This window comes from Cervus elaphus, chromosome 18 (assembly GCF_910594005.1).
Source record: "Cervus elaphus chromosome 18, mCerEla1.1, whole genome shotgun sequence".
In the NCBI taxonomy this organism is placed as follows: domain Eukaryota; kingdom Metazoa; phylum Chordata; class Mammalia; order Artiodactyla; family Cervidae; genus Cervus; species Cervus elaphus.
The window spans coordinates 19,863,920-19,888,671 of NC_057832.1; the positions used below are offsets into that span (position 1 = coordinate 19,863,920).

General features: G+C 34.6%; 1 protein-coding gene and 1 non-coding gene across 4 annotated transcripts in view; one reads left to right on the plus strand and one right to left on the minus strand.

Annotated features, from left to right (window-relative positions):
* KRIT1 (KRIT1 ankyrin repeat containing) overlaps window positions 1-24,752 on the minus strand; it is a 38,984-nt gene that overhangs the window by 6,727 nt on the left and 7,505 nt on the right. For 2 of the 3 annotated variants that reach the window (XM_043872904.1, XM_043872905.1), the window contains exons 4-15: window positions 21,428-21,520; window positions 20,156-20,285; window positions 19,278-19,521; window positions 18,985-19,100; window positions 18,627-18,770; window positions 11,764-11,920; window positions 10,916-11,023; window positions 8,787-8,943; window positions 7,411-7,562; window positions 1,656-1,822; window positions 940-1,027; window positions 306-512 (exon numbers count right to left, since the gene is read on the minus strand). In XM_043872904.1, coding sequence (XP_043728839.1) covers window positions 306-512; window positions 940-1,027; window positions 1,656-1,822; window positions 7,411-7,562; window positions 8,787-8,943; window positions 10,916-11,023; window positions 11,764-11,920; window positions 18,627-18,770; window positions 18,985-19,100; window positions 19,278-19,521; window positions 20,156-20,285; window positions 21,428-21,520 — 1,763 coding nt within the window. The remainder of the gene's footprint in view (window positions 1-305; window positions 513-939; window positions 1,028-1,655; window positions 1,823-7,410; window positions 7,563-8,786; window positions 8,944-10,915; window positions 11,024-11,763; window positions 11,921-18,626; window positions 18,771-18,984; window positions 19,101-19,277; window positions 19,522-20,155; window positions 20,286-21,427; window positions 21,521-24,752) is intronic. The other variant, XM_043872906.1, reaches the window with a different exon arrangement.
* On the plus strand, window positions 13,701-13,772 carry TRNAY-GUA. Its single transcript has one exon. It is a non-coding gene; the product is annotated as a tRNA-Tyr (tRNA).

Below are 24,752 nucleotides of genomic sequence, written 5' to 3' on the forward strand. Positions count from 1 at the left end.
TCCATTAACTACCCATTTCCACCCATTTTTACATGAATGATAGCATATTACATATGGTTCAGCACCAAATATATCTAGAGATCATTCTACACAAAAATATTCTTCATTCTTTTGTATGGCTGTAAGGTATTTCAATGTAGAAATGTACTACAATTAATATTAACTCCCTATTGGTAATCATTTTATTTTCAACCCTCATCCTCTGCTATTATAAATGAAATTGTTCATGTAGCCTAGTACTGTTATTTTAGATATTATATATATAGTGTGACTGGTCAAAAACAGTTGAAAAGATAAAAATCTACCTTAGTTTCCATGTTGAGGAGATGAAGTCCTTTTATATTCACACCTACATACACAGGAATGACTTTATGATTACTGGGGCTTGCCTTTGTAAATATCTGTCCTGTGAAAAAAGCTGCACCATATGTAGGAATTTCCCAACAATTCTGTAAGAACATGCGCTGTAGGTGATGCATTTCTTTACTGACACCTTCACTTGTACTAAGATTCTAAAAACAAAGTAAAATAAGGAGATGTGACAGACAGGTCAACTAAACAGTTTCTAAAATCAAGGCTAACCCAAAGAATAACATGTGTGACTATCCCAAGGGCACTTTTCTTCTGAGATCTTCTATTAAAAAAGACAAGGTCTAAAAACAATGCTTATTTATTATATTTTAAGTGCATGGATAAAGATAGTGTATTATTTCTTATTTTTAAAAATCTCTAGCACTTGCCACAGTACCAGCATTCAGAAGGTATTCAGTAAAAAAAATTGTTAAAAATAAAGTATCTTGCTACTTTTTCTTTCAGATATGTGAATTATAACTTTTTTATTTCAGGAATATAAATTTAATGTACCCATGTTTAAAGCACTAAAAATACTAACAAAATTTCAACTAGGTTATGTCTTTTTATTTCTATTTAACAGCTTACCTTGTATTCATGAAGTATTCGGTTTGTCCAGTGAGGTGCCTTACTTTTCAATTTGGTAATAGGTACAATAGATTTGAGATTTTCTTCACTGTAAGCAAATATCCCAACATTTAAAAAATAAATTATCTTTAGTAGCTAAAGTAATGTAATCATCTAGATACAAATGGCTTTAAATGATTTTTGAGCTGAAAAATACTATACTTAAAATATCAGAGAACTCAACATTTTAAGCAAGAAGTCGTGATCTCAACGTTGCTCAGTCTAGAGAAATGTTTCTTCTTTCAGTAAGCACAAAATATTTTTGAATGCTGAAACTACAATAAACAAACTTTAGATGTGCTAAAACTTCAGTGTTTTCTCACAACATGAAACATGAACTAGTTTTTGGGTGGGATTCTGAAATGTGTCTGCCTTATAACTTTTTTTGTTGTTGTTGTTACTACTTATCTAAGTAAGGTTTTAGTGAACTTATTTAAACATACAGTAAAGAAAGACAAGTATAAGGTACCTCACACTATATTCAAATATAAGAAAAATAACCTTGGAGAGAATATAACTTAAAAGAATGCATTACTATAGGTTTTCTTCTCATTCCATGCCTTATATTATTTAATTCCAAATTAGTGTCTATAGTTCTTAATAACGTATTTCTAAACTTTCTTGGTAAACTGAATCTTGGGCATAGCACAAGACCATGAATTATATTAAATACTTACTTTAGGAAACCTTGCTTGTGTTTCTTACTCTCATAATTTCCATAAACTATCTGCAACAGTAGACTTGCCAACGTTATCAGTTTAGCATCAGGAGCTGTATAAAAGCCCTTCAATAAATTGTATCTGGCTTCATCAAAGAGAATAAGAATAGCTAGTGGGTCTTCAATCTTAAAGGAGAAAATATAGTATGGTTATTAGGCCACAATTTCCTGTTATAAATGTACAACTTGTCACTAACATGAAAAAGCAAAAGCTATGTAACTGCATATAAATACGCTATTTTTGCTTTGGAGCAGAGGTGGACAATTCTTTTCTATTAAAGACCAGACAGTATGATTTTAAGCTTTGTGAGTCATAAAGTCTCTAACAGAGTGACTCAGCTCTTCTGGTTTAGCACAAAAGCAGCTGTAGACAATACATCTACAAATGTCAGAGTTCTACTAAAACTTTTGATACTGATTCTGAAATTTGAGTTTCATGACATGTTCACATGACATGAAATATTAACTTCTGAATTTTTCAACCATTAATAGCTTACAGGATATACAAAAATAGGCAACAGTTCAGATATAGCAGTAGGCCAGTTTGCTAACCTCTGATTCAAGTCCAGTAAAATTATCATCAGTTTATGGGAGTGTGAGTAATTTCTAGTACAATTTTACTTAAATTCTTTATATTCCTCAAACATCCTTTTATAATTTATGCTTCACACAACATAGTAGTGAACCACAAAGAAGATGAAAGGAAGTACTGTCAGTTCCCAGAAGGAAACATGAAGTCTGAAAAGAGCTTAACAGTTTCTATTTGATAAATAACATGAAAGGAGAGCATACTTTAACTTTTAAAAACTAAAGTTTCCCTTTATCTGATAAGATTAAAAAAGACTGAAAAATGCTACCCTACAGAATACATATCTAACTGGAATAATATGATCACCAATTACAGAGATTCTAAATAAATACTTGAGAATTTCCATATATGATTCAAAATGACCCAAATTCCTTACAGTAAAAGGTTTTGTTGTCTGCTAACTAAAATAACACTCTACACAATATTTAAAAAATTGAAACAATTTCATGGAGGAAAAAAGATAAGGGGATTGCTCTTGACTAAAAGAAGCAAAGAGGTAACAAATACAAAGCATGAAGGCTGACTAGCTTCTTCAGTTGAGCGTTTTAAGAGACTGAGAAACTGGGGGGAAATCTGAATATGGGTCTGGTATTAGATATTATTGTGGAAATATTAATTTTATTAGGTTGATAGTGGTACTGTAGTATGTATAGTACATCCTTGTTCTTTGAAGATGATGTTAAAATATTTAAGGATGAAATGCCATGATGCCTGCAACTCAATTTTAAATGGTTTACAAAGAAAAGAGAGGAAAGGTGAAGCAAATATAGTAAAATGTTAACAATTAGTGAATTTAATGAATGGTATATGGTATGAATTTTATTACTTTTTCAACTTTCCTATGGGTTTTTAATTTCTGAAACTAAAAAGTGAAAAGAAAAAGTTGGGAAAAAGTAAAAGAAAACATTTTTCTAGTAAAAACTGACTTAGTGAATTTGAAGAATTTGAGTAGAGAATAGTTATAATTCCTAATAGTGTATTCAGGGAGTATTAGTCAACAACTGTTCTTTGTAAATGAAAGTAGTCTCTTCTTGTCCTAAAAGAATAATCCTAACCAAAAAAATGCAATTCTTCTATTTTTCAGATGGTAGAAACACGAATTTCTCAATTACACAAGGAGTGAAAGGACGTAACCACTTTATCAGATGATGATATTCTGATTCACTGTAAGTACTCCTAAACCTTGCTTCTTTTTCACTTGAACCTACTTTACCAAAGTTGTAGTATAAAATGAAATTAATTCAATGTCTAAGTACTATCATTATTATTACTCTTTCTCTACCAGCCAACTTTGAAGATACTATTTAAGTGGAGAAGAAAGACAGGCTGAGTATGCTTAGATTACTTGCCCATTTCATAGATCTATCACATTTTGTTTAACAAAAGTTGCCACTTTACCTGTGTTTTAAGTGTAGAATTTAGTGGCATTAATTACATTCATAATGCTGTGAACCATCACCATTTTCACATTTCAACATCCAAACAGAAACTGTGTAACCAGTAAGTCCTCATTCTCTTCACAACACACCTGTGGTAATCTCTAACATACTTTCTGTTTATGAATTTGCCTATTCTAGATATTTATTTGGAGAAGGCAATGGCGACCCACTCCAGTACTGTTGCCTGGAAAATCCCATGGACGGAGAAGCCGGGTAGGCTGCAGTCCATGGGGTCGCGAAGAGTTGGACACAACTGAGCAACTTCACTTTCATGCATTGGAGAAGGAAATGGCAACCCACTCCAGTGTTCTTGCCTGGAGAATTCCAGGGATGGCGGAGTCTGGTGAGCTGCTGTCTATGGGGTCACACAGAGTTGGACACGACTGAAGCGACTTAGCAGCAGCAGCAGATATTTATTTAATGTAAGTAAAATCAAACACTGTTTTTCCTTTTGTGTCTGGCTTATTTCACCTAACATAATTTCAAGGTCCATCATGTTATGACATGTATCAGAACTTCATTCCTTTTTATGGATGAGTAAGAATCCATTGTATGTATATACTACACTTTCTTTATCCATTGATCTGTTGATGAACACTTAGCTTGTGTCCACCTTTTTGGTTATTATAAATATTGCTGATAAGAATGTTGGAATACAAATATTTGAGCTCTTGTTTTCTTTAGGTATGCACCTAGGAGTGGAATTGCTAGATCAAATAGTAATTCTATGTTTAGTGTTTTTAAGAACTATTCAACTATTTTCCACAGAGGCCACACCATTTTATACTACTATCTACAGTATACAAAGGTTCTATTTTCTCTATTTCCTCAACCCTCAATATCTTCCTTTATAAATTTTTATTATTACAGCCATCCTAGTAGGTGTGGATTCTTATTGTGTTTTGATTTGCATTTCCTTAACGCCTAATGATCTTGAACAACATCTCATGTGCTTGTTAGCCACCTGTGTATCTTTACTGGAGAAATGTTAAGTCCTTTACCCAATTTAATTGAGTTGTCTTTTTGTTGCTGAGTTGCAGGAGTTCCTTTTATATTCTGAATAGTAAACACTAAACATTCAGAAAACTAAGATCATGGCATCCAGTCCCATCATTTCATGGCAGATAGTTGGCGAAACAATGGAAACAGTGAGAGACTTTTTATTTTTTTGGGTTCCAAAATCACTGCAGATGGTGACTGCAGCCATGAAATTAAGACACTTGTTCCTTGGAAGAAAAGCTATGACCAACCTAGACAGCATATTAAAAAGCAGATATTACTTTACCAACAAAGGTCCACCTAGCCAAAGCTATGGTTTTTCCAGCGGTCATGTATGGATGTGAGAGTTGGGACTACAAAGAAAGCTGAGTGCCGAAGAATGGATGCTTTTGAACTATGGTGTAGAAGACTCTTGAGAGTCCTTTGGACTGCAAGGAGATCCAACCAGTCCATCCTAAAGGAAATCAGTCCTGAATATTCACTGGAAGGACTGATGTTGAAGCTGAAACTCCAGTACTTTGGCCACCCTGATGCTGGGAAAGATTGAAGGTGGGAGAAGGGGATGACAGAGGATGAGATGGTTGGATGGCATCACTGACACTATGGACATGAGTTTGAGTAAACTCTGAGAGTTAGTCATGGACAGGGAAGCCTGGTGTGCTGCAGTCCATGGGGTTGCAGAGTTGGACATGACTGAGTGACTGAACTGAACTAAACTGAAACACTTATCATATATATGATTTGCAAGTATCTTCTTTTATTATATAGCTTGTCTTTTCTCTTTAATGATAATGTCCTTTGATTTACAAATGCTTTTAATTTTGATGAAGTCCAATTTATCAATTTTTTCTTTTGTTACTCATGTTTTTGGTGTCATATCTAAAGCTCCATGACCAAATCTAAAGTCATAAAGAATACACATATATTTTGTCCTAAGAATTCTATGATTTTGGCTTTTGTATTTAGGTTATTGAGACATTGAGTTAATTTTTGATGTGATGTGAGATCAGAGTCCAATTTGATACTTTTGCATGTGAATTTCCAGTTGCCCTAGCATCATGTGTTGAAGAAACTACTCTTTCTTCATTGAATTCACTTGGCATCCTTGCCAAAATAGTTGGTATGGTATAAGCAGTTACTTGAGGACTCTCAATTCTATTCCATTCTCAATTCTATCCTTATACCAGTATCAAATTGTTTGGATTACTGTAGCTTTGTACTAAGAAATTGGGAAATGTGAATCCCTTCACTTTATTCTTATAGTTTTCAATGTATAAGTCTTGCATCTCTTTTATTAAATTTATTCCTAGGTATTTTATCCTTATACAAGTTATTGTAAAGGATTTTTAATTTCCTTTTTTTTGAGTGTCTGTGGCTGGTTATAGAAACAACTGATTTTCAGGTGTTAAGCATGTACCCTACAACTCTGAGTCCATTTATTAGCTCTAGTAGCTTTTGTGTAGATTCTTTGGAATTCCCTATATATAGGATCATGTCATTTTTTATCAACAGAGACAGTTTAACTTTTTCCTTTCAATTCGGATGCCCTTTTTCCCCCCTTGCTTTACATTTAGGGGTGCTGCTGGGGAGAGTGTGACCAATTGCTTTGGTTAGAACTTCTTGTTCTGTGTTAAACAGCAGTGGTGAAAGCAGGCATCCTTGTCTTGTTTCTGATCTTAGGAGGAAAAGTTTTCAGTCTTTCACCATTGAGTATGTTAACTGCGGGTTTTTTATAAATGCCATTTATTGGATTGAGGAAGCTCCCCTTCTAGTTTTCTGAGAGTTCCATCAAGAAAGGCCATTGGCTTTTGTCAAATGTCTTTTCTACCTAAGGTTGGGTAATATAAGATGGACAATATGAATAGTCAGACATAAAACATTTACCAAGTTTGGACAAGGTCACTGAAATTTTCACGTGTTGAAATGTGCTTAACCTTATGTGTTTAGTATTTCCTTGAATAAAAGAATGAGGAAATGCATTGTATATTTTTTCTTCACCAAATTTATGAGACCTTAGAACTTTTCTTTTCCCCAGTTTTCAAAGCTATTGCTGTATTTAGACTATTACCTAGTTTAACTTGTAATATATCCCTTAGGTTTTTCCCTTGTCTGGTCATCCTTCAGATGGCATTATTTCACTTCTAACATTTACAGTAATTCAAATCCAGACATACTTATTTAGGACAGACTTTTTTAATCATGTAAATTCCATTCTCATTTTTTTATATATGTATTATGTATAGTTTATATGTGTTTATATATTTATATAGTTTATATATATACATATATATGTATAGTTTATATATGTATAGAACTATAAATGTATAGTTCTCTGTTGAATCTAAAAGAATAGCTACATACCGACTACTGGGAATAACTTTAATGTCCCCTTTGTAAATATAATCTTCTCTATCCAGAATGTTTTTTTTAGTTCTCTCTATTCTCTTTAGGATGGAGTCTCTATTTCTTTTGTAAGACAGTGGAGGTGGAAATGGAAAAACCAACCAGGGGCTTTGTAAGTGGACTGACTCAAACTCTCTATCACTTACAACAGGGATTGAGGATTGAACAGAAAAACAGCAATGAACCCTCTGTAAAGGAGCACAGTGTTTGCCTCTAGTGCTTAAAACAGGAACTCAGCAGACTCTGAACATCTAAATGACTACAGAAAAGATTTCTGGGCAAACCTTTTTCTCAACTTCCAAAGGAAGTCTCACATCTCTTCTTAGGAAAAGCTGTGGTGTTTCCCTTTGGGGATCCAAATTAGTCAATTCAGCAAGTATTTCTGGCCAGTCACGAACATGTTGCAATGGTTTATGATAAGGCTTGAGTTGAAGGCCTGAAAAACATCTTTCCCTTAATAAAGGATAATGTAAAAATGAGCTAATTACACCAACACATAGAAACTTTTCATTAAATTCTGTGCCTAAGTATTGAACACACACAAATTAAAGGTCTAAATTTAAATCAATATTGATTGTAATCAATATTATGCCCAATTTGAGGTTAACTGTTTTTTAAGAATGTAAGAATTATGAGAATAATTCTGGAAATGAATTAAAATTTATCAAATGAATTTAAGATCCTTAATTCCACGGTAGCCTAATTATGATAAAATCAGTAAAAATTTGGTGTTTAAAAAATAGTTAAATCACTAGAAAACAAATCACACCCACCTTGATGAAATCCCTTATGTATCTGCAATACTTTGTCTGAGAGACCAAATCTATAGTGACATTAGGCTGAGTTTAAATAAAAAGAGTCAGACATGATTGAGCGACTGAACTGAACTGAACTGAAATAAAAAGATCTGATAGAAAACCAATATAAAGAAAAAGAATATCTGTATTATTTTGAGAGGAGGTGAGCACTGAAAATAAAGGCAAGTTGGATGCATTTAAATAGCATTTAAATCAAATGTAAACTGCATTTAAACAGCATTCAAATCAAATAAAGGCAAGTTGGATGCATTTAAATAGCATTTAAATCAAATGTAAACTGCATTTAAACAGCATTCAAATCAAATTTCATTGCCAAAGAATGTTTTGGTTTTTACCACTTCCAATACCGTATGGCGCTTCCCTGGTGCCTCAGTAGTAAAGAGTCCACTTGCCAGTGCGGGAGCCACAGGTTTGGTGGCCGATCTGGGCTCACCCCAGATGCTGTGGAGAAGCCAGGCCCGTGTGCCGGCCTGTGCCCAGAGCCCACACGCCCTAGGACCCGTGCTGCCGTGAGAGGCCCTCACACCACAGCCAGGGGGCAGGCCCCACCTGTCACAGCTAGAAACTAGTCCACGCAGCAACGAGCAACAGCACAGCCACAAATACATACGTAAGTAAAATTAGTCAAAACCCCCAACATAGTATGAATAAAAAGGGGCCAGGTGCAAGCAGAGGTTTATCTGTTTCAGCAGTTTGAACATGAACAATTTATGTAAAAGAAAAGAATATTATATCATTTGAAAATTTAAAAGTCAATAATAATTGATGCTATACTTTAGTTTACCAACTCACTCTCAAAAAGGAATAATGGGGTTTATACATCAGAATAACAAGTTTCTTACTGAGGTTTTCTGAACAGATCCAAATAGTGAAATATTGCTGTGTTTCTTGAGAGAGACGCATTCCTTCCATTATCTGCTGCACTGTAGTATTATTTCCATGCTTCAGTTCAACAGAACGGTATGATCCATCCATCCTGTATATTCGAACTTTTTCATACTAGGACAAAGAACGATAATAAATTATGCAAACTGGGTAGAAATTATACATCCCAACCCCCCAAAATGCTTTAGTTTCAACTTCATCTGCTTTATTATAGATTTCTAATATGGAAAATATCAGAAAAACTACTTTAAGTGAGAATCTTCTGGCAATATTTTATTTTTTCCATTTTTGCCTTGCTGCATAGCTTGCAATCTTTGTGGCCCAATAAGGGATCAAACCTGTGCCCCCTGCACTGGAAGCTTACAGTCCTAACCACTTCTGGCAATATTTTTTAAAAATTTACTTCCATTACTTATATTTTTAAACATGTTTTCCTCTGAATATTCCATGGTCAAATAAGTTTGAGAAATGAAGGCAAATGGTTTTTAAAAAAATATTCAACTTCAGAATCTTCTGAGAGAATACTTTAAAACTATTAACATACAATGTAAATACCAAATGGGGGATATAGACTTGGTTAACTAAATCTGGTGTTAGTTAACTATCTCATGAGTTTAGTGGGCCACAAATTACAATGTAGAAATGTGTACCAGCAATAATTTGTCCCAAGAGGAATCTGTGATAAAGGATTTTGCAGATAAAAGTTATGAACACTGGACCTTGAGCCAGTTTCTTCCTTCCAGTTCAGAAAATCACAGAGAGAAATGATATTATCAATTCATTTTTATTGTTATAGGAAGTAACTGATGCCTCTAAACAACTTCCAGGACAGTTCATTTTAGGTAAAAGTACCTAATTCCTTTTATCTTATACATCCAGATTTAAAGATTATATGAGAAATAAAAATTGTGTTTTTAACTATACAATTAGAAAGTAAATTGCAATGAAGTTAATATAAGGGTGCCTGTACTGCTTATCTATTTCCTTGCTTTTGTCCTGTGCTCAGGGAATAACGTTTTGACAAAACGTGTATGAATGTGTGAAATTTCCCTTTAAGACAGAGATCATGTATTTATTATTTATCACTTATCACTTTCAGCATTTCATGGTGGTAAATTTACAGAAATGCTCAACAAGTACATATTATCTAGTTAATGGAAATGTCTGGAAAGGCTCGGATATATGGGTTATATCCTGTTGGTATAAAACTTTTATCCTTTATTAGTTGGTATAAATTCTTTTATCTGGTTTGCAAGTTTTCAAACAATTTTTACATAGAAAACAGTTTACTGTCACTATAACTTTGAGGCATGACAGAGTTTTTTCTAATTGTTAATTCTTCTCTATCTTAATGCCACTGCTAATTATTTTGTACGTAAGTAGATGGAAAGGCCAAGCTGAATGGGCAAAATAAAAGGCTAGGAACTCAGTCACTAATCTTAAGGAGGAAAATGAATCTGAACTAGGTAAGTAATTAAATTACTGGGTGATGTGTAATATGATTATTTACAAATATGACGTATTGCTTAGAAGGCCTAGGGCCTTCCCTGGTGGCTCAGACGGTAAAGACAGCAGCGCAGGAGAACTGGATTCAATCACTGGGTTGGGAAGATGCCCTGAAGAAGGGAATGGCTACGCACTCCAGTATTCTTGTCTGGAGAATTCCATGGACAGAGGAGAGCCTGACAGGCTACCGTCCATGGGGTTGCAAAAGGTCGGACATGACTAAATGATGAACACTTTCACTTCACTTAGAAGGCCTAAGTAGAGAGAGATGCTTCAATGAAAGGTTACAATTTGTAATCAGCATATAAAGTATAGAGATTACATTGGGAATTAGATTAATTTTAAGTGATTGAAAGATTTATTTATGCAAACTTTTATTTCAATATGTAAGAATAAATGCTCAAATGTTAGAGATGATAGCAAATTTAATATCTATGATGTCTAAACATGAGGTTTTATAAAAGCAGTAGAGAAGCCATCCATACATTCATCCTTCCATTCTTACCTCAGATCCTCAAATTACTTATCAACTTAAATACAATGTTTGGCTCTAACTACTATTTATGAAGTTAATTCTTACTGGTTTGTTAATGGCTTCCTTCAACAATTTTGCAGCTTCTTCCCAATTATTTTGTTTGTTTTCTTCACAAATATTTAAAGGAGATCTTCCCTGTTGGTCTGTTATGTGCTAGGAATGTGAGGGAAGAATCACAGGTTAAAGAAAAAAGGCATTACAAAAAAAAAAGAAAAAAGGCATTACAAATATACAAGTAAGGGAAAATATCAGTCAATCAAAATTTCATTAAAAAGACTATCGGCAAATGTTAAGTACATATTAAGCATACTTATTGCATGCTATACTTCAAGTAAACATGAACAGCCAAAGATGAAAGATTCAAAGCACTAATCACTGTGGCTATTGTTTTTTAAAAATTCTGTTTACAGCAACAACAAAGGTCTTGTTAAAGCTATTATTTTTCCCTTTACAAATTTGTTAGTACAAATTCCAAAATATCTTTTTCCTTAATATATTTTTTAGAAAATACACTTTATATAAGGGCTTCCCTAATAGCTCAGTTGGTAAAGAATCTCCCTGCAATACAGGAGACACTTTATATAAAATGAAAGGAAGCCAAATTTTATGTACACTTGGGCGATGCATGGTGGTAATGGTTGTAAAACAATGTAAATGTACTTAATGCCACTGATCTGTACATCTAAAAACGGTGAAAATGATAAATTTCATGTGAGGTGTATTCTATTACAATTTAAAAGCAAAGTGTATACATATTACTTATTCTACATAGCAAGTTAAATTTGTTTTCATTTATCAGCTGACCTCTCAAGTGTACAACTGAACATTTTAAGTGCCATTACTAGTTATTTACTGTTTGGATGTTAAAAAAAAAAGCCTGGGAAATAACTTACTCTGTCAATTTCTGGATGGTTTAGGAGGATCTGTACTATTTCAGCATGTCCTCCTCCAGCAGCAAAATGAAGAGGAGAACTAAGTTGTCCATTTAAAAGGTTTGGATTGCACTTGCCTTTCTCTAACAATATGCGAGTGGCTTCAACTTTTCCATACCTACAAAATAAAACACCTACAAAAGTCATATGAAGTGTTTGAAAAATCCAAATTTCAGACATCTCAAAGAAATTTAAGATTTTTCTATGGCAGAGAACAAGGAATAAAGACATTTATGTAAATGCTTTCAGTGCTTACAGATTTCTTATGAAGTACTCTGATTTAATTCAAATGTTTCTATTTCTGATCAACTGGGAGAAAATATAATCTCAAATACAAGATAGAGCAGAGGATATAGAATTACAATCATAGAAAATATAATACAAAAATTATAAATTAGGGAGATAAAATTTTTAGTCAAAAATATTTTCAGGAGCAGAAAGTAACTCAGAAATTTAATAATGCTTTTCTTTAATTTACAATAGGCCCAAGACCTATTTACATGTAGCTGTTGAAGGAGGCAATGTGAAAGACACAAAGATATGTTAAGATAAATGGTGTCTGCTCTGGCAAAGGCTTCTAATGTAATCAGAGGAAAACAAACATGTGAGATAAGTTACATCATGCTGTAAAATTTAAGTAACAGTTGAGGGTAACAATCAGAATATATATATTTGTCAAATCATAATAGTATATAATGATGCTTTAGAAAATGTTGGAAAAGGAAGATAAGATTTCAGCCTAAGAGAGTCCTGAAAAGTATTCTGATAGAAGAACAATTTGAAAGCTGAAGAGATGCTGAAGTAAAATATTCTAGGTAGTGGGAAAAAAAAGTAAGCAAAGAGTACAAAGAATGTGCCAGACATAGTGAATTTACCATCTGGTTACAAAGACTTATAGAAGGCTGCAATCTAATGCAATGGTGAAAAGGCAATTCATTTTTTTGGAAATAAATGGGTAAAAAGGGAAAGGAAATTTGCTCTTAGATATGGTGCATTTGAGGGGCAAACAGCACATCTTTAGAACTAAACCAATTTACTGTCAACTTTCTTCCCTTTCACATATGCTCTGGCTTTTCTATACCCCAAACTTGCCACTTGTATCCTACCCTTCTCATTCATGTGACTGTTTGCTTATGTTCTTAGCTATTCTTGAGATGTCTTTTTTTCTTTCTCCTGATTTTATTTCAGGTTAAGTTCTGTTATTTCTCTGAAACAGTTTACCAGCTACCTCCTAAATATTCCCACTATAATTTACCGTTTTACTTTAACTTTTTTAATCTCATCGTTTACTTTCATCCTTGTATATATACATCTCTGTCAGCCTGGATATTCCTTGAAAGTTTTATCTTTGCATTCTCCATACTGCCTCATGCATTAAGAAAACGGGTGACTAAACTGTTCAGCTGGCAAATGAAAACACAGACTTGATACTCAGGAGGAAGGCAAAGGCTTGAGGTATCAGAATTAGCCTGTTAAAGCTGGGGGAATGGATGAAATCTTTCTGAGAGAGAAAGATGAACATCTTAGAACAATGAAATGCATCCTGAAAAACATACTTTCAGGATAGGAAAAGATACTGATGGGGAGAATTCAAGAAGTAATAACTAAAATAAAAAAACACTGTGTATGATTAAAAAGTTTTTAAGGTACTATAATTACTTACTATAATCTTCACAACAACTTATGAGGCAGGCAGAGATATTTCTAACAAACATGAAAAAAATGAAGCTTGTACCAGTTAAGTAACTTGCCCAAGGTCTCACGGTTAACCAGTTAAAATCCAATTTTCTGAATTTTAGTGTAACAGTTTCCATACTATTTAAAACATGCTTGGGTCACAGGATGAAGACTAGCATTTCAATAATAATAATGATAACAATTATCTTGCATTCATATTTTCCCTGGTGGCTCAGAGGGTAAAGCGCCTGCCTGTAATGCAGGAAACCCAGGTTCGATTCCTGGGCTGGGAAGATCCCCTGGAGAAGGAAATAGCAACCCACTCCAGTACCCTTGCTTGGAAAATTCCATGGACAGAGAAGCCTGGTAGGCTACAGTCCATGGGGTCGCAAAGAGTCGGACACGACTGAGCGACTTCACTTTCTTTCTTTCTATAGGTGCCCTTTCAACTGCCACTTGTTCTGCAAACAAAGGGGTGGTCACCACTATTAAATGCAGCAGAGCAGTGAAAGAGATTAAAAACTCAGCAAAGGTTAAGAAGGTTCATGAAGACTGAAAAAGAGAAAGCAGTGAGTATGGTCCCGTTATCATTGAAGTCTGGCTGTGGAAGGAAGGAAAGAAACAGGACAGTGGCCAGAAGAGGGAGCAGGTTCAAATTAAGGTTCTTTTTCAAGTAGGGATAGGATTCATGTATGTTTGAAGACAAGAGAAAAGAAAGTACAGAAAAGCAGAAAGTGCAGAGAAGTGTCTGACTCTTTGTGACCCCATGGGCTGTAGCCTGCCGGAGTCCTCTGTCTGGAGTAGGTTGCCATTCCCTTCTCCAGCAGATCTTCCCAACCCAGGGACTGAACCAGGTCTCCCGCAATGCAGGCAGATTCTTTACCCGTCTGAGCCACCACGGAAGTTCCTAGGTTTAGAATAGGGGACCAGAAGCTTGACAGGATGAATGAGACAAAGACAACACACAGCTCGCTGCAGTGAAGGCCCAAATGAAATCGGATGGAGTAATTCGTAGGGAGTCAAATCATCAGAGTTCTGAAACACTCTCTAGCAATGATGTGGAGCCTGGAAGTCCTATCAGAGAGAGAAGACACTGATTTGAGAGAGGTGAGAAAATATGAGATGTCAGTGAGACATTTACTGACTGGCTGAGAGGTTACCCATATGGGGAGAAAGCCAAATTAAATAGTTTTGGGAATGGTGATTCTGCTAAAGAAAAGTTTTTAGGCACCTGTCATAAGTATGATAATTTCTAAAGCTTGGAGCAATCCTAGGGGTGATTTAATTAAGTGATCCTCAAAGACTGATCCAGGAAATCAGAAAGATCACTGAAAGTTTTTCAGCGTGTCCTCTAGGTAAAACATATTTCATAGTAATACGAAGATGTTATTTGCCCTTTTCACTATGATTTTCTCATAAGTGTACAGTGGAGTTTTCTAGAAGCTCCCTGACATGCAAATTGCAACAAATTAAAGGCAGGATCAGATGTGAGAATCCAACTATTTTCTCCAAGGTTGGACAGTAAAACAATGCAAGAATGTAAAACAATGCTACTTTTCTTATTAACTTCTTTATTTTGGAAAATAAGATATATTTGGAAAACTCTGCTATTTATATTAACATGCTATTTTAAAATAATTAAATTCTTAAAGACATTTTTCAGTTTTAACTTCTAATAAAGTATAAAACACTATTACTTCACATAAACCAACGCTCTTTGGGATCTTGTAATTTTGAAGAATAAAAGGAGTTTTAACACAAAAGTTTGAGAACCACTGATCTAATAAAAATCCTTCAGTTTAAAGATGAGAAGACAGAATAAGACAGATAAAACATCTTGTCTAAGCGTATAAAGACGGACCCCATCCCAGTCTCTTGATGAGACAGACCAGTATTCCCCTTCTAATCCTAGTATTAATTACTAAGTAGGCGTACATTTCTAAGATAAAGTAATTTATGTTCTTTACTAAATAGTTTAAGCAGTCTTCATTCAAGTTCACACCAGTCAAATGATATATCTTATTAAAAGTATTGCAAGGTGACCCATATTACTACTACTACTGGTGTATTAAACTTGGTTATTATTTCCAGCTGATGGAAATTTGATTTTATTGAAGGATAAAACTCTTCCTCAGTGTATTGGAGTAATATCCAAAAAAAAAAATACAACAGATGAATGAATTTTATATTCAGACATCAAAATCTTTAAAGTTTTTTAATACTTTAATAACAGCCGTTTTTTTGAGTGCTTATTACTGCCAGGTATCCTTCCAAGCATTTATTCACATTTTTTCCTCTAATCTTAAAAAAAGCACTAAAATCAAGCTCATCTTTTAGATAAAGAAATAGATCCTTAGAGACATTAACTAATTTGCTAAAGGCCATACTTTTAGGAACTAAAATATTCAGTAGGGACTGAAATGTAGGTACATTCCAAAGCACATTAAATACAATACCATACTTCTGTTTTATGTAACACATAGTTGAAAATATTACCACTCTCTTAACAGAGAAGGAAATGAGGCCCTGCCACAGAAAGGGCAACTATTCAGGCAAGTGTAATTTTGGGATTCCTAAGCTAAAATTCACTGGCTCTGTCTTTCTCAATTCATGATGTTTGAACTATATTCTCTACTTCTTTTTGTTTAGCTCACGGAAAAGCATGTGATTTCTTCTGGTACTGTTGCTGCTACCAGTATTTACCAGTAATCTGAAGAAACAATTATAAGTTCAGTGAAAGAAGATTTAGGGTAATTCTTTTCAAATCTGAGTATAAAAATCCCTATAATGGAAAAACCATTAAGGTTACATTTATAGAATAAAACAATATATTTTTAAGGAAGCAGAAAAAAATTGAGCATATTTAATAAAGGATATTTTTAAGGAAATAGCATATTGTCAATAGAGAAAAGATATATATTAAAAGCAACTATATTTAGCTACTTAATCACAAATATTGAAATCAGAGAAATCAAAAGACTTTCAGTTGAAAATGATCTAATTATTGTATTTTACATATAGATAAATAAACTAAGATGCAGAGAGGTGAAGTAAAGTAACTTGATCAATGACATGTGGCTAAAAAGCTGTAGACTTTAACAGGCAGTAAACGATGTAGGCACTTCTCAAACTAGCCAGAGAAGCTCATTTTAAACAGTAAGTCAGAAACAACTTTCCCGTAAAATATAAGATAAAACTAGAGGAAAACAGGCAGAACACTCTCTGACATAAATCACAGCAAGATCCTCTATGACCCACCTCCCAGAGTAATGGAAATAAAAGCAAAAATTAACAAATGGGACCTAATAAACTTAAAAGCTTTTGCACAATGAAGGAAACTATAAGCAAGGTGGAAAGACAGCCTTCAGAATGGGAGAAAATAATAGCAAATGAAACAACTGACAAAGAATTAATCTCAAAAATATACAAGCAGCTCATGCAATTCAATACCAGAAAAATAAACGACCCAGTCAAAAAATGTGCCAAAGAACTAAACAGACATTTCTCCAAAGAAGACATACAGATGGCTAACAAACACATGAAAAGATGCTCAACATCACTCATTATCAGAGAAATGCAAATCAGAACCACAATGAGGAACCATCTTACATTGGTCAGCATGGCTGCTATCAAAAAGTCTACAAACAAATGCTGGAGAGGGTGTGGAGGAAAGGGAACCCTCTTACACTGTTGGTGGGAATGCAAACTAGTACAGCCACTATGGAGAACAGTGTGGAGATTCCTTAAAAAACTGGAAATAGAACTGCCATATGACCCAGCAACCGCACTCCTGGGCATACACACCGAGGAAACCAGAATTGAAAGAGACACACGTACCCCAATGTTCATCACAGCACTGTTTACAATTAGCTAGGACATGGAAGCAACCTAGATGTCCATTGGCAGATTAATGGATAAGAAAGTTGTGGTACATGTACATAATGGATTATTACTCAGCTATCAAAAAGAATGCATTTGAGTCAGTTCTATGAGGTGGATGAAACTGGAGCCTATTATACAGAGTGAAGTAAGTCAGAAAGAAAAACATCAATACAGTATATTAATGCATATATATGGAATTTAGAAAGATGATAATGACAACCCTATATGCAAGACAGCAAAAGAGACACAGATGTAAAGAACAGAGTTTTGGACTCTGTGGGAGAAGGCAAGGGTGGGACGATTTGAGAGAATACCATTGAAACATGTATATTACCATATGTGAAATAGATCACCAGTCCAAGTTCAACGCATGAAACAGGGCACTCAAAGCTGATGCACTGGGATGACCCAGAGGAATGGTGTGGGGAGGGAGGTGGGAGGGGGGTTCGGGAAGGGGGACACATGTGCACCCGTGGCTGATTCATGTCAGTGTCTGGCAAGAACCACCACAATATTGTAAAGTAACTAGCCTCCAATTATATAAGGGTAAATAACTTCATTACATCCTTTCTAGAGGACAGGCTATAGCAAATGGTTAACTACTGCTATGAACATAAATTTAAGAACTCAGTCCAGGCTGAGGGGAAGAGTTATGATTATGTGAGAAGAGTACAAGAGCAAGAACTCCATGGGCAACTAGTGGAGAGAGCTAACCTCACTCCTGAGAGCTAATCCTTTTCCCCAAAAAAAACAAAAACAGGATTTAATTCTAATGAAAACTTATGGATATTTCCAGATACCACAGCTTATAATGAAAACTTATGGATGTTTCCAGATACCACAGCTTTCCAAAGAACTAAAAGGATACTTTTCTAACATGATGCAAGGTCAAGTCATATGTAGCTAATAACACATGTACATTTTATAAGAAGGATAAGCAAACATAATACAACTCCAGTACAAAACAATAGAAACTGCAAGGGTGAATCAGGGACCAAGTGCCGTGCAGTGGCACTTGTTAGTCATTAGCTATCTTACTTCATGACCTAAGGAATGCCTGAGAACGTTAATGATACTTTTCAAATGGGGCAGATGCTGTGGCACACGCATAGTAATAAAAGATTCCCACAGAGAAAGCTCAGAAGGTAAACAAACATGGTGGAGGAAAAATTGGCTGGAATGAGAACAGCTTTGAAAAGAAACACTAACATTAATAACTAAAGATTCATTCTTTCTAAAAAGAAAAGAGTAAGTAATCTATTTACCAGCATGCATAATGAATGGGTGCCCAGTGGTCACTATCTAATTGGTTGACTGAAAATCTTTCATTGAGAAGTCGATTTAATAATTCCGAATCTCCTTCACAGGCACTTCGATGGAGAGGAAAATCATCTACCCACTGTCGTTCCCTAATCATGAAAAACAAACAAAAACAGCACTGCTGAAATTCAAAAAACAAATATGACACATCTATGAAAGCTACACATCAACGAACAGCTGTAAACTAAATCATTTACGTGACGATTACACTGCATACTATTTGCATATATCATTTAAAATAATTTTTTAACATTAGAATATAGGCTTTTAAAAAAGCAAAGTGGAGTAAAACCAGAGCAGTACTTGTCTTCGGTGACACTGCTCATGCTCCTCTGCCATTTTTCCTGTTTAGGAATTTGGATTTTCGAGTAGTCCGGAGCTCCGAGACCAAAGTATGGATTTATTACCACTTTATCTACCTACAAAGGGAAAACAGAAAAACTGTTTAGGAGCTTTATGACCTTAATGTATAAAAGCAGAGCTAAGTGAGGATGTCATCTCAGTGTTTACAATTACTAATACATGTATTTGTCTCAGGAAAAATAAATGATATTTTGAAATCAAATATCTTTTGAAATAAGAGCCAAAATTCTTACCCGGTTTGTATACTGAAGATCTGATCCAAACAAAGGGTTGTAAATGCAGGTATCTGCTTTCTCTAGGGCTAGCATTCTACTCTTTATTTCCAGTGCGCTGTAGCCCATATGGAGTGAGTTTTCTGCCTGACCTGACTCAGTAGCATATGCAGGGTTTATAACGTTAGTTTTTATCCGCTCAAGAGGAGAAGGTCGGAACAAGGCTGGAATAAAGTGAGATTGTGTGTGACGTTCATCTAGCCACCTGGCAAAACAGAAAGAAGAGGCAGTAGAAGTATTTGCTCTAAAGTGAAGATTAAAAAAGTAAACTATTATCTAACTCTTTCTAATACTACATTCAGATTTTTATAATTTTAATTAGTGTTAGTTAAGTATTTCACTTACTGTAAATAAAAGTTTTATTACTGGACACAGCAAACTACTTTTTTAAAATGCATATAACAAAAAAATGTATATAACACTAAATAATTAAAACCATTTCAAAAACATGAAGCACTTTAAAATTTAAACCATTGAGATACAGGTGACACTAGACCTGCTGTTACAGGACAAAGGCATGACAGGTTAAATGACTTGTTCACTAATAAGGGTAAATCAATAATAAATCTTGTTTTATAACAAAGGAATCTTAATTCTTAAGCCAGGGCAATCTTTGTCACTTTCAAAGAATAAAATTAACATGTTGCAAACAAAGCAGGAGAATCTTATCTTTGGCGTTTAAAATTTTTATATTATACTTCAAAAACTTACCATTTTGTAATATATATATTATAAATTTTATTATTTTCATCCATAAAGTATATCTATCTCACAAAGCTAATTTCTATTATGAATATGTACTTGATTTATTAAAAAATATTTTTAATGGCAGTTCTTACTTATCCAAGGCTATTAACATTCTTGCTGTAAGTGTAGCAAAGTGAGTGCTGGATTCACTACAGACTCGCATAATATCTTGTAAGCAGTAAAAAATTGGGCATCCTGGAGTATAAGTATATTTAGTATTATCTGAAAAAGAAAAATGAAGATTTATGCCATCATATAAAAGGCTTACAACTGCGTGTTTTTTATTTAAACGTATACAGTATGTTTTAAAAAATTGATAAGTATAAGTTGTTCTAGACTTGTAATTAGAAGACTTGGATTCAAGGGCTGGCCAGCTCTGTGACCTTGTCCAATTGGGTGAATGCAGGATTTAGAATCTTGTAGGATTACAGAAATTGTTTCCTCTTTCTTTTGCTCAACAATGTTGTAAAATTCTGATTAATAATAAGATTTCCAATATCATGTAAAATGCTGAAGTATTTAACCTAAGTATAGCTCGGAAAAAGAAATCTGGAATGGCAGAGCTGGCTAATAAAATATATGTTAAGTACTGTGTAGCAGCAGTCTGATGAGATGTCCACACTGGGCCATTGATATATCATCAGTATCATGACTACCTTCCATGAGGCCAGTGCGCTACAGGTTCCAAAGCGATTTTTACATCTAATAAATACCTCATTGGATTCTTCCAGCACAATGAATCAAGCAGGAGCAGATACCTATCTTACAGATAAAGAGGTGAGGCTTAAAGAAGTGGTTTGCCCATAACAAAAAATTAGTAGACTGCAGGTCTGATGAAGCTCAATATTTTTTCTATTGTTCCAGGATAATAGGATAAATTCCTTGTCAAAGCTCAAATTAAATTTTCACATTAGATCTAAGTTCTTTAAATATTACCATTATTGTTGGGTGGAGTATTTTAAAACTATTACTGACACTTTCTTATCCCAAATACAAGATAGGTCCTAATCATAATCTGTTAATTTTCCAAAATACATACATTTTTATTTCTTTTTATATAGCAAAGTCGGAAAAATTCCTCATTATAACCTGAAAACTTTTTGTTTTTATTATAGCTTCCTTCATCCTTATTCTACTTTTAAAAACAGAAACAAAAACTTGACGATTAGTCCACAAGCCTGATTATTACTTGGGAATCAAAACGTTGTTAAGTAACAAATTTCTCCATCTTCCATTATATTAAAAACATGATTTTTACAACAGTATTGCAATAACTATGACTCCAAATTCCTAAGTTCCTCCATAGACTTTAGCTTAGCACCTAAGGTACACCACGATTCACAAGATGAAACTCAAGGCTTTACCTTTAACAACTGACGGAACAATAAATAACGCAGCTTCTCTGCCCACCTTCTCCCCATCCAGAGGAAATGTCTTCATCAGGACCACTCGTTTTCCTAATCGTTTTAAGTCAGTAAAGATAAAAATAATGGGCCTTTTAAAATCTTATAAATTACCTTGAGAATTAGAAAAAATATTTTAAAGGCAGTATTAAGAGGAACTGAAATATAAAAAGTCAATTTTATTATATGCGCTAATAAAAACTGGTAATTCTGATAATAACGTACATCATTCTGTAGGCAGTTAACCAACAGATCCCTGGCTCTGACTCGCTAGGAGAGAAGCTCCCCACACACAGCAAGGAGATCCGCCCACTAAGGACTGACAGCGCAGCTCAACAGCAGAGCGTCCTGCAAGCTGAAGCGGCACGGACGTCTTCATTCAGTTGGGATGTAGATGGTGGGGACTTCACTAAAGTCTGAGCTGGCCAAGAAGGGTAGTATATATAAATTACAGAGTTCTAAAGTTTAGTAACCTTTCATTTAATATTCAACCTCCATCCTCAATTTCAGGCTTTATTAAAATCTGATTGGGCTATAAATTATTGTTTTGAATTGTAACCGTCATTCTTAAGTCTGTTGTTCCTGATTTGGCAGCAAGGGGGCAATAAATAATAACCTATAAGTTTTTCACTCTGAAACCTTTCACTTTCTGGCTATCTTTGTCATGATTTTTATCAACCCTTCCAACCTCCCCACCCCCAGAAACAGAACCTTGTTCTCGACCCAAGTAGGAAGGCCTGGCTGGATGCCATCTGTGGACAAGTAGATACTACAAGCATTCAAACAGCTTCATTCATTCACAAAATGCTAGAGTGAATATTTCTGATTATTATGGCCCATTATTATTACAGCCCCCAAAAAATTTTCTACAAAATTGACACTTGTACAAAATACAAGTGTTAGATAAAGAAAAACATTCTAATAAATTTCAGAGGTAATATTACTTTTGTCTGGTTTGAGGTCTTGTCCCACTTAATCTTTCCTGACTTGTAGCTTCCTTAAACCTAGTTCTGATCCAAACTGACTACTTTGCCAATTTTATATGCAACTATGAGATCTATTTTGGGTGGGGGGGTGTGGTGTGTATGGGGGGGTCCGGGGAGGAGTAAAGCACTGACTACAAGTTGGGAAATACAGTTCTCGTCCTAACTCTTCCACAAATGGGAATATGATTTTTCTAGGTGCCTATGTCTGCATTTCCGTTTTACAGATGTGAAAATGACTATATACCAACTCACAGGATCAATTTAAGAATTTCATGGATAAGTAATTGTGGTAGTGCTTTGTAAACTACATATAGCATTGCACAAAAAGGCAAAACTACTGCAGTTATAAAGTCATTTCTAATTTTCATGTGATGCTTATGTAAGAAATCATATTCTTAACTATTTAGTTAAGTAAAAACTTCTTTGTTTTCATTTCTCTTATTAAAAGCTACCTGAAAATTTATTAGCACGTTCTACTGTCTAAGTATACAAGACATAATTGTGCTAGACATATTTCAGGGTGCCTCTCCACTCGTAACTTCTAAGAAAAACTACCCATTCCTCTGTGCCAGGGGACATTTTTGTTCACACTAATATCACTTCTATCCCCTTCCTTGATGAATGAACCAAGTGTTAGAGTTTGGCTAACTCAGAGCAAATTATGACTTGTCTATCTCAGCTCAAATACGTGATTTGGGCTCAGACTTTGTCTCAGTAATTTGATCTCAGAATAGATCCTGATAACTAAAATAATTTAGTAATAGTAATACAAATTACTAAGAGAAGTCTAAGACAGGTAGAAAAAGCTGACAAGTTTGTGGCATCCAAAGGAGCCTTTCACATGCCTGATCACCCACAGGGACAGTCCCCTTTTTCAGCTAAGATCACTTCTAGATCACTTTATTTAAAAAGTCAACCTGATAAACAGGGAAAGGGGATTCTCTTTGTGGGACTCAGAATGTGTGTCAAAGAGCTGTAAGTTTATGCAGGAACTTCTTATAATCTCCAGTTACAATGGTCAGAGCTGCAAAAGCTCTTCAGGCCCTACTGAGGAGGTTACCTGTTGGGGAGGTAAAATATGGTAAATGGTACCTTCAGAAGTTATGAAACAGTCTTATTTCAGCTATCTCTAGAGAACAAGTATCCCAAATAACCAACAAATCAAATGACATGATTCAGCCTTATCGCTGCAACAAAAATAGTCTCTTTAGTGAAAAGAGATGAATTGTATAACTATCCTCTATAAAGATGAACAAACAAACAAACAAAAACTGAATAAGCTGTAAAAAAACAAAAATTCAGGCACAGAGAGTTATGTTTTACTTCACTATTGACAACTGTGTTCAACAGTTGTCTGACTGAACTTAGCTTTACCTTTTTAATTATAATGCCTGAATTCTGGACAGAGATATATAATTTCTAGAACTTCTAACTGCTATCTGCTTCTTGTGAGGCACAGCCTGATAAAATTGATCATTGATATTTAATCAGTTTCATAAGCTATAGATTATCTAATATTGTAAATGGGGCCTGAACCTTTCAGAGTGAATATTTCTACAGTTCTCAGTTTGGCTCTTTGAAAATGATTTTCTTCTTGTGACCAAATGGGAAGAAAACCTCTGCTACCTGGTAATTTATATGACTTGCTCTAATACACAGAATCTTAACTGTTTCTTAGTTATAGAGAGAGGTTTATAGTTTTCTGTGTCCTGGAGTAGAGAAATAAAAATAATAGTTCAAAGATACTTATCTAGGGAAATATACTTCTAACAAAAATAACTTGCGCTTTCTTATTAGTTTTCAAGCCACTTTGGCTTTCTCTCTTTCTTGAACAAATCATTAACACAACTGAAATATTTCTCTAGAACTGCCATATGATCCAGCAATCCCACTCCTGGGCATGTATCTGGAGAAAGCCATAATTCAAAAAGATAAATGCATCCTAATGTTCAATGCAGCACCATTTACAATAGACAAGACATGGAAGCAACCTAAAAATCCATCCGCAGAGGAGTGAATGAAGATGTGGTACATACATACAATGGAATATTACTCAGCCATAAAAAGCAACACAACTGTGCCATATGCAGAAATATGGATGGACCTAGAGATGGCCACACAGAGCAAAGGAAGTCAGAGAGGGAAAATACTATATATTAAGGCATATATGTAAAATCTAGAAAAGTGTCCCAGATGAGCTTCTTTGCAAAGCAGAAACAGAGACACGGAGATAGAGAACAAACATGGATACAAAGGGAAGAAGGGGAGGGTGGGATGGATTGAGACACTGGGACTGACAT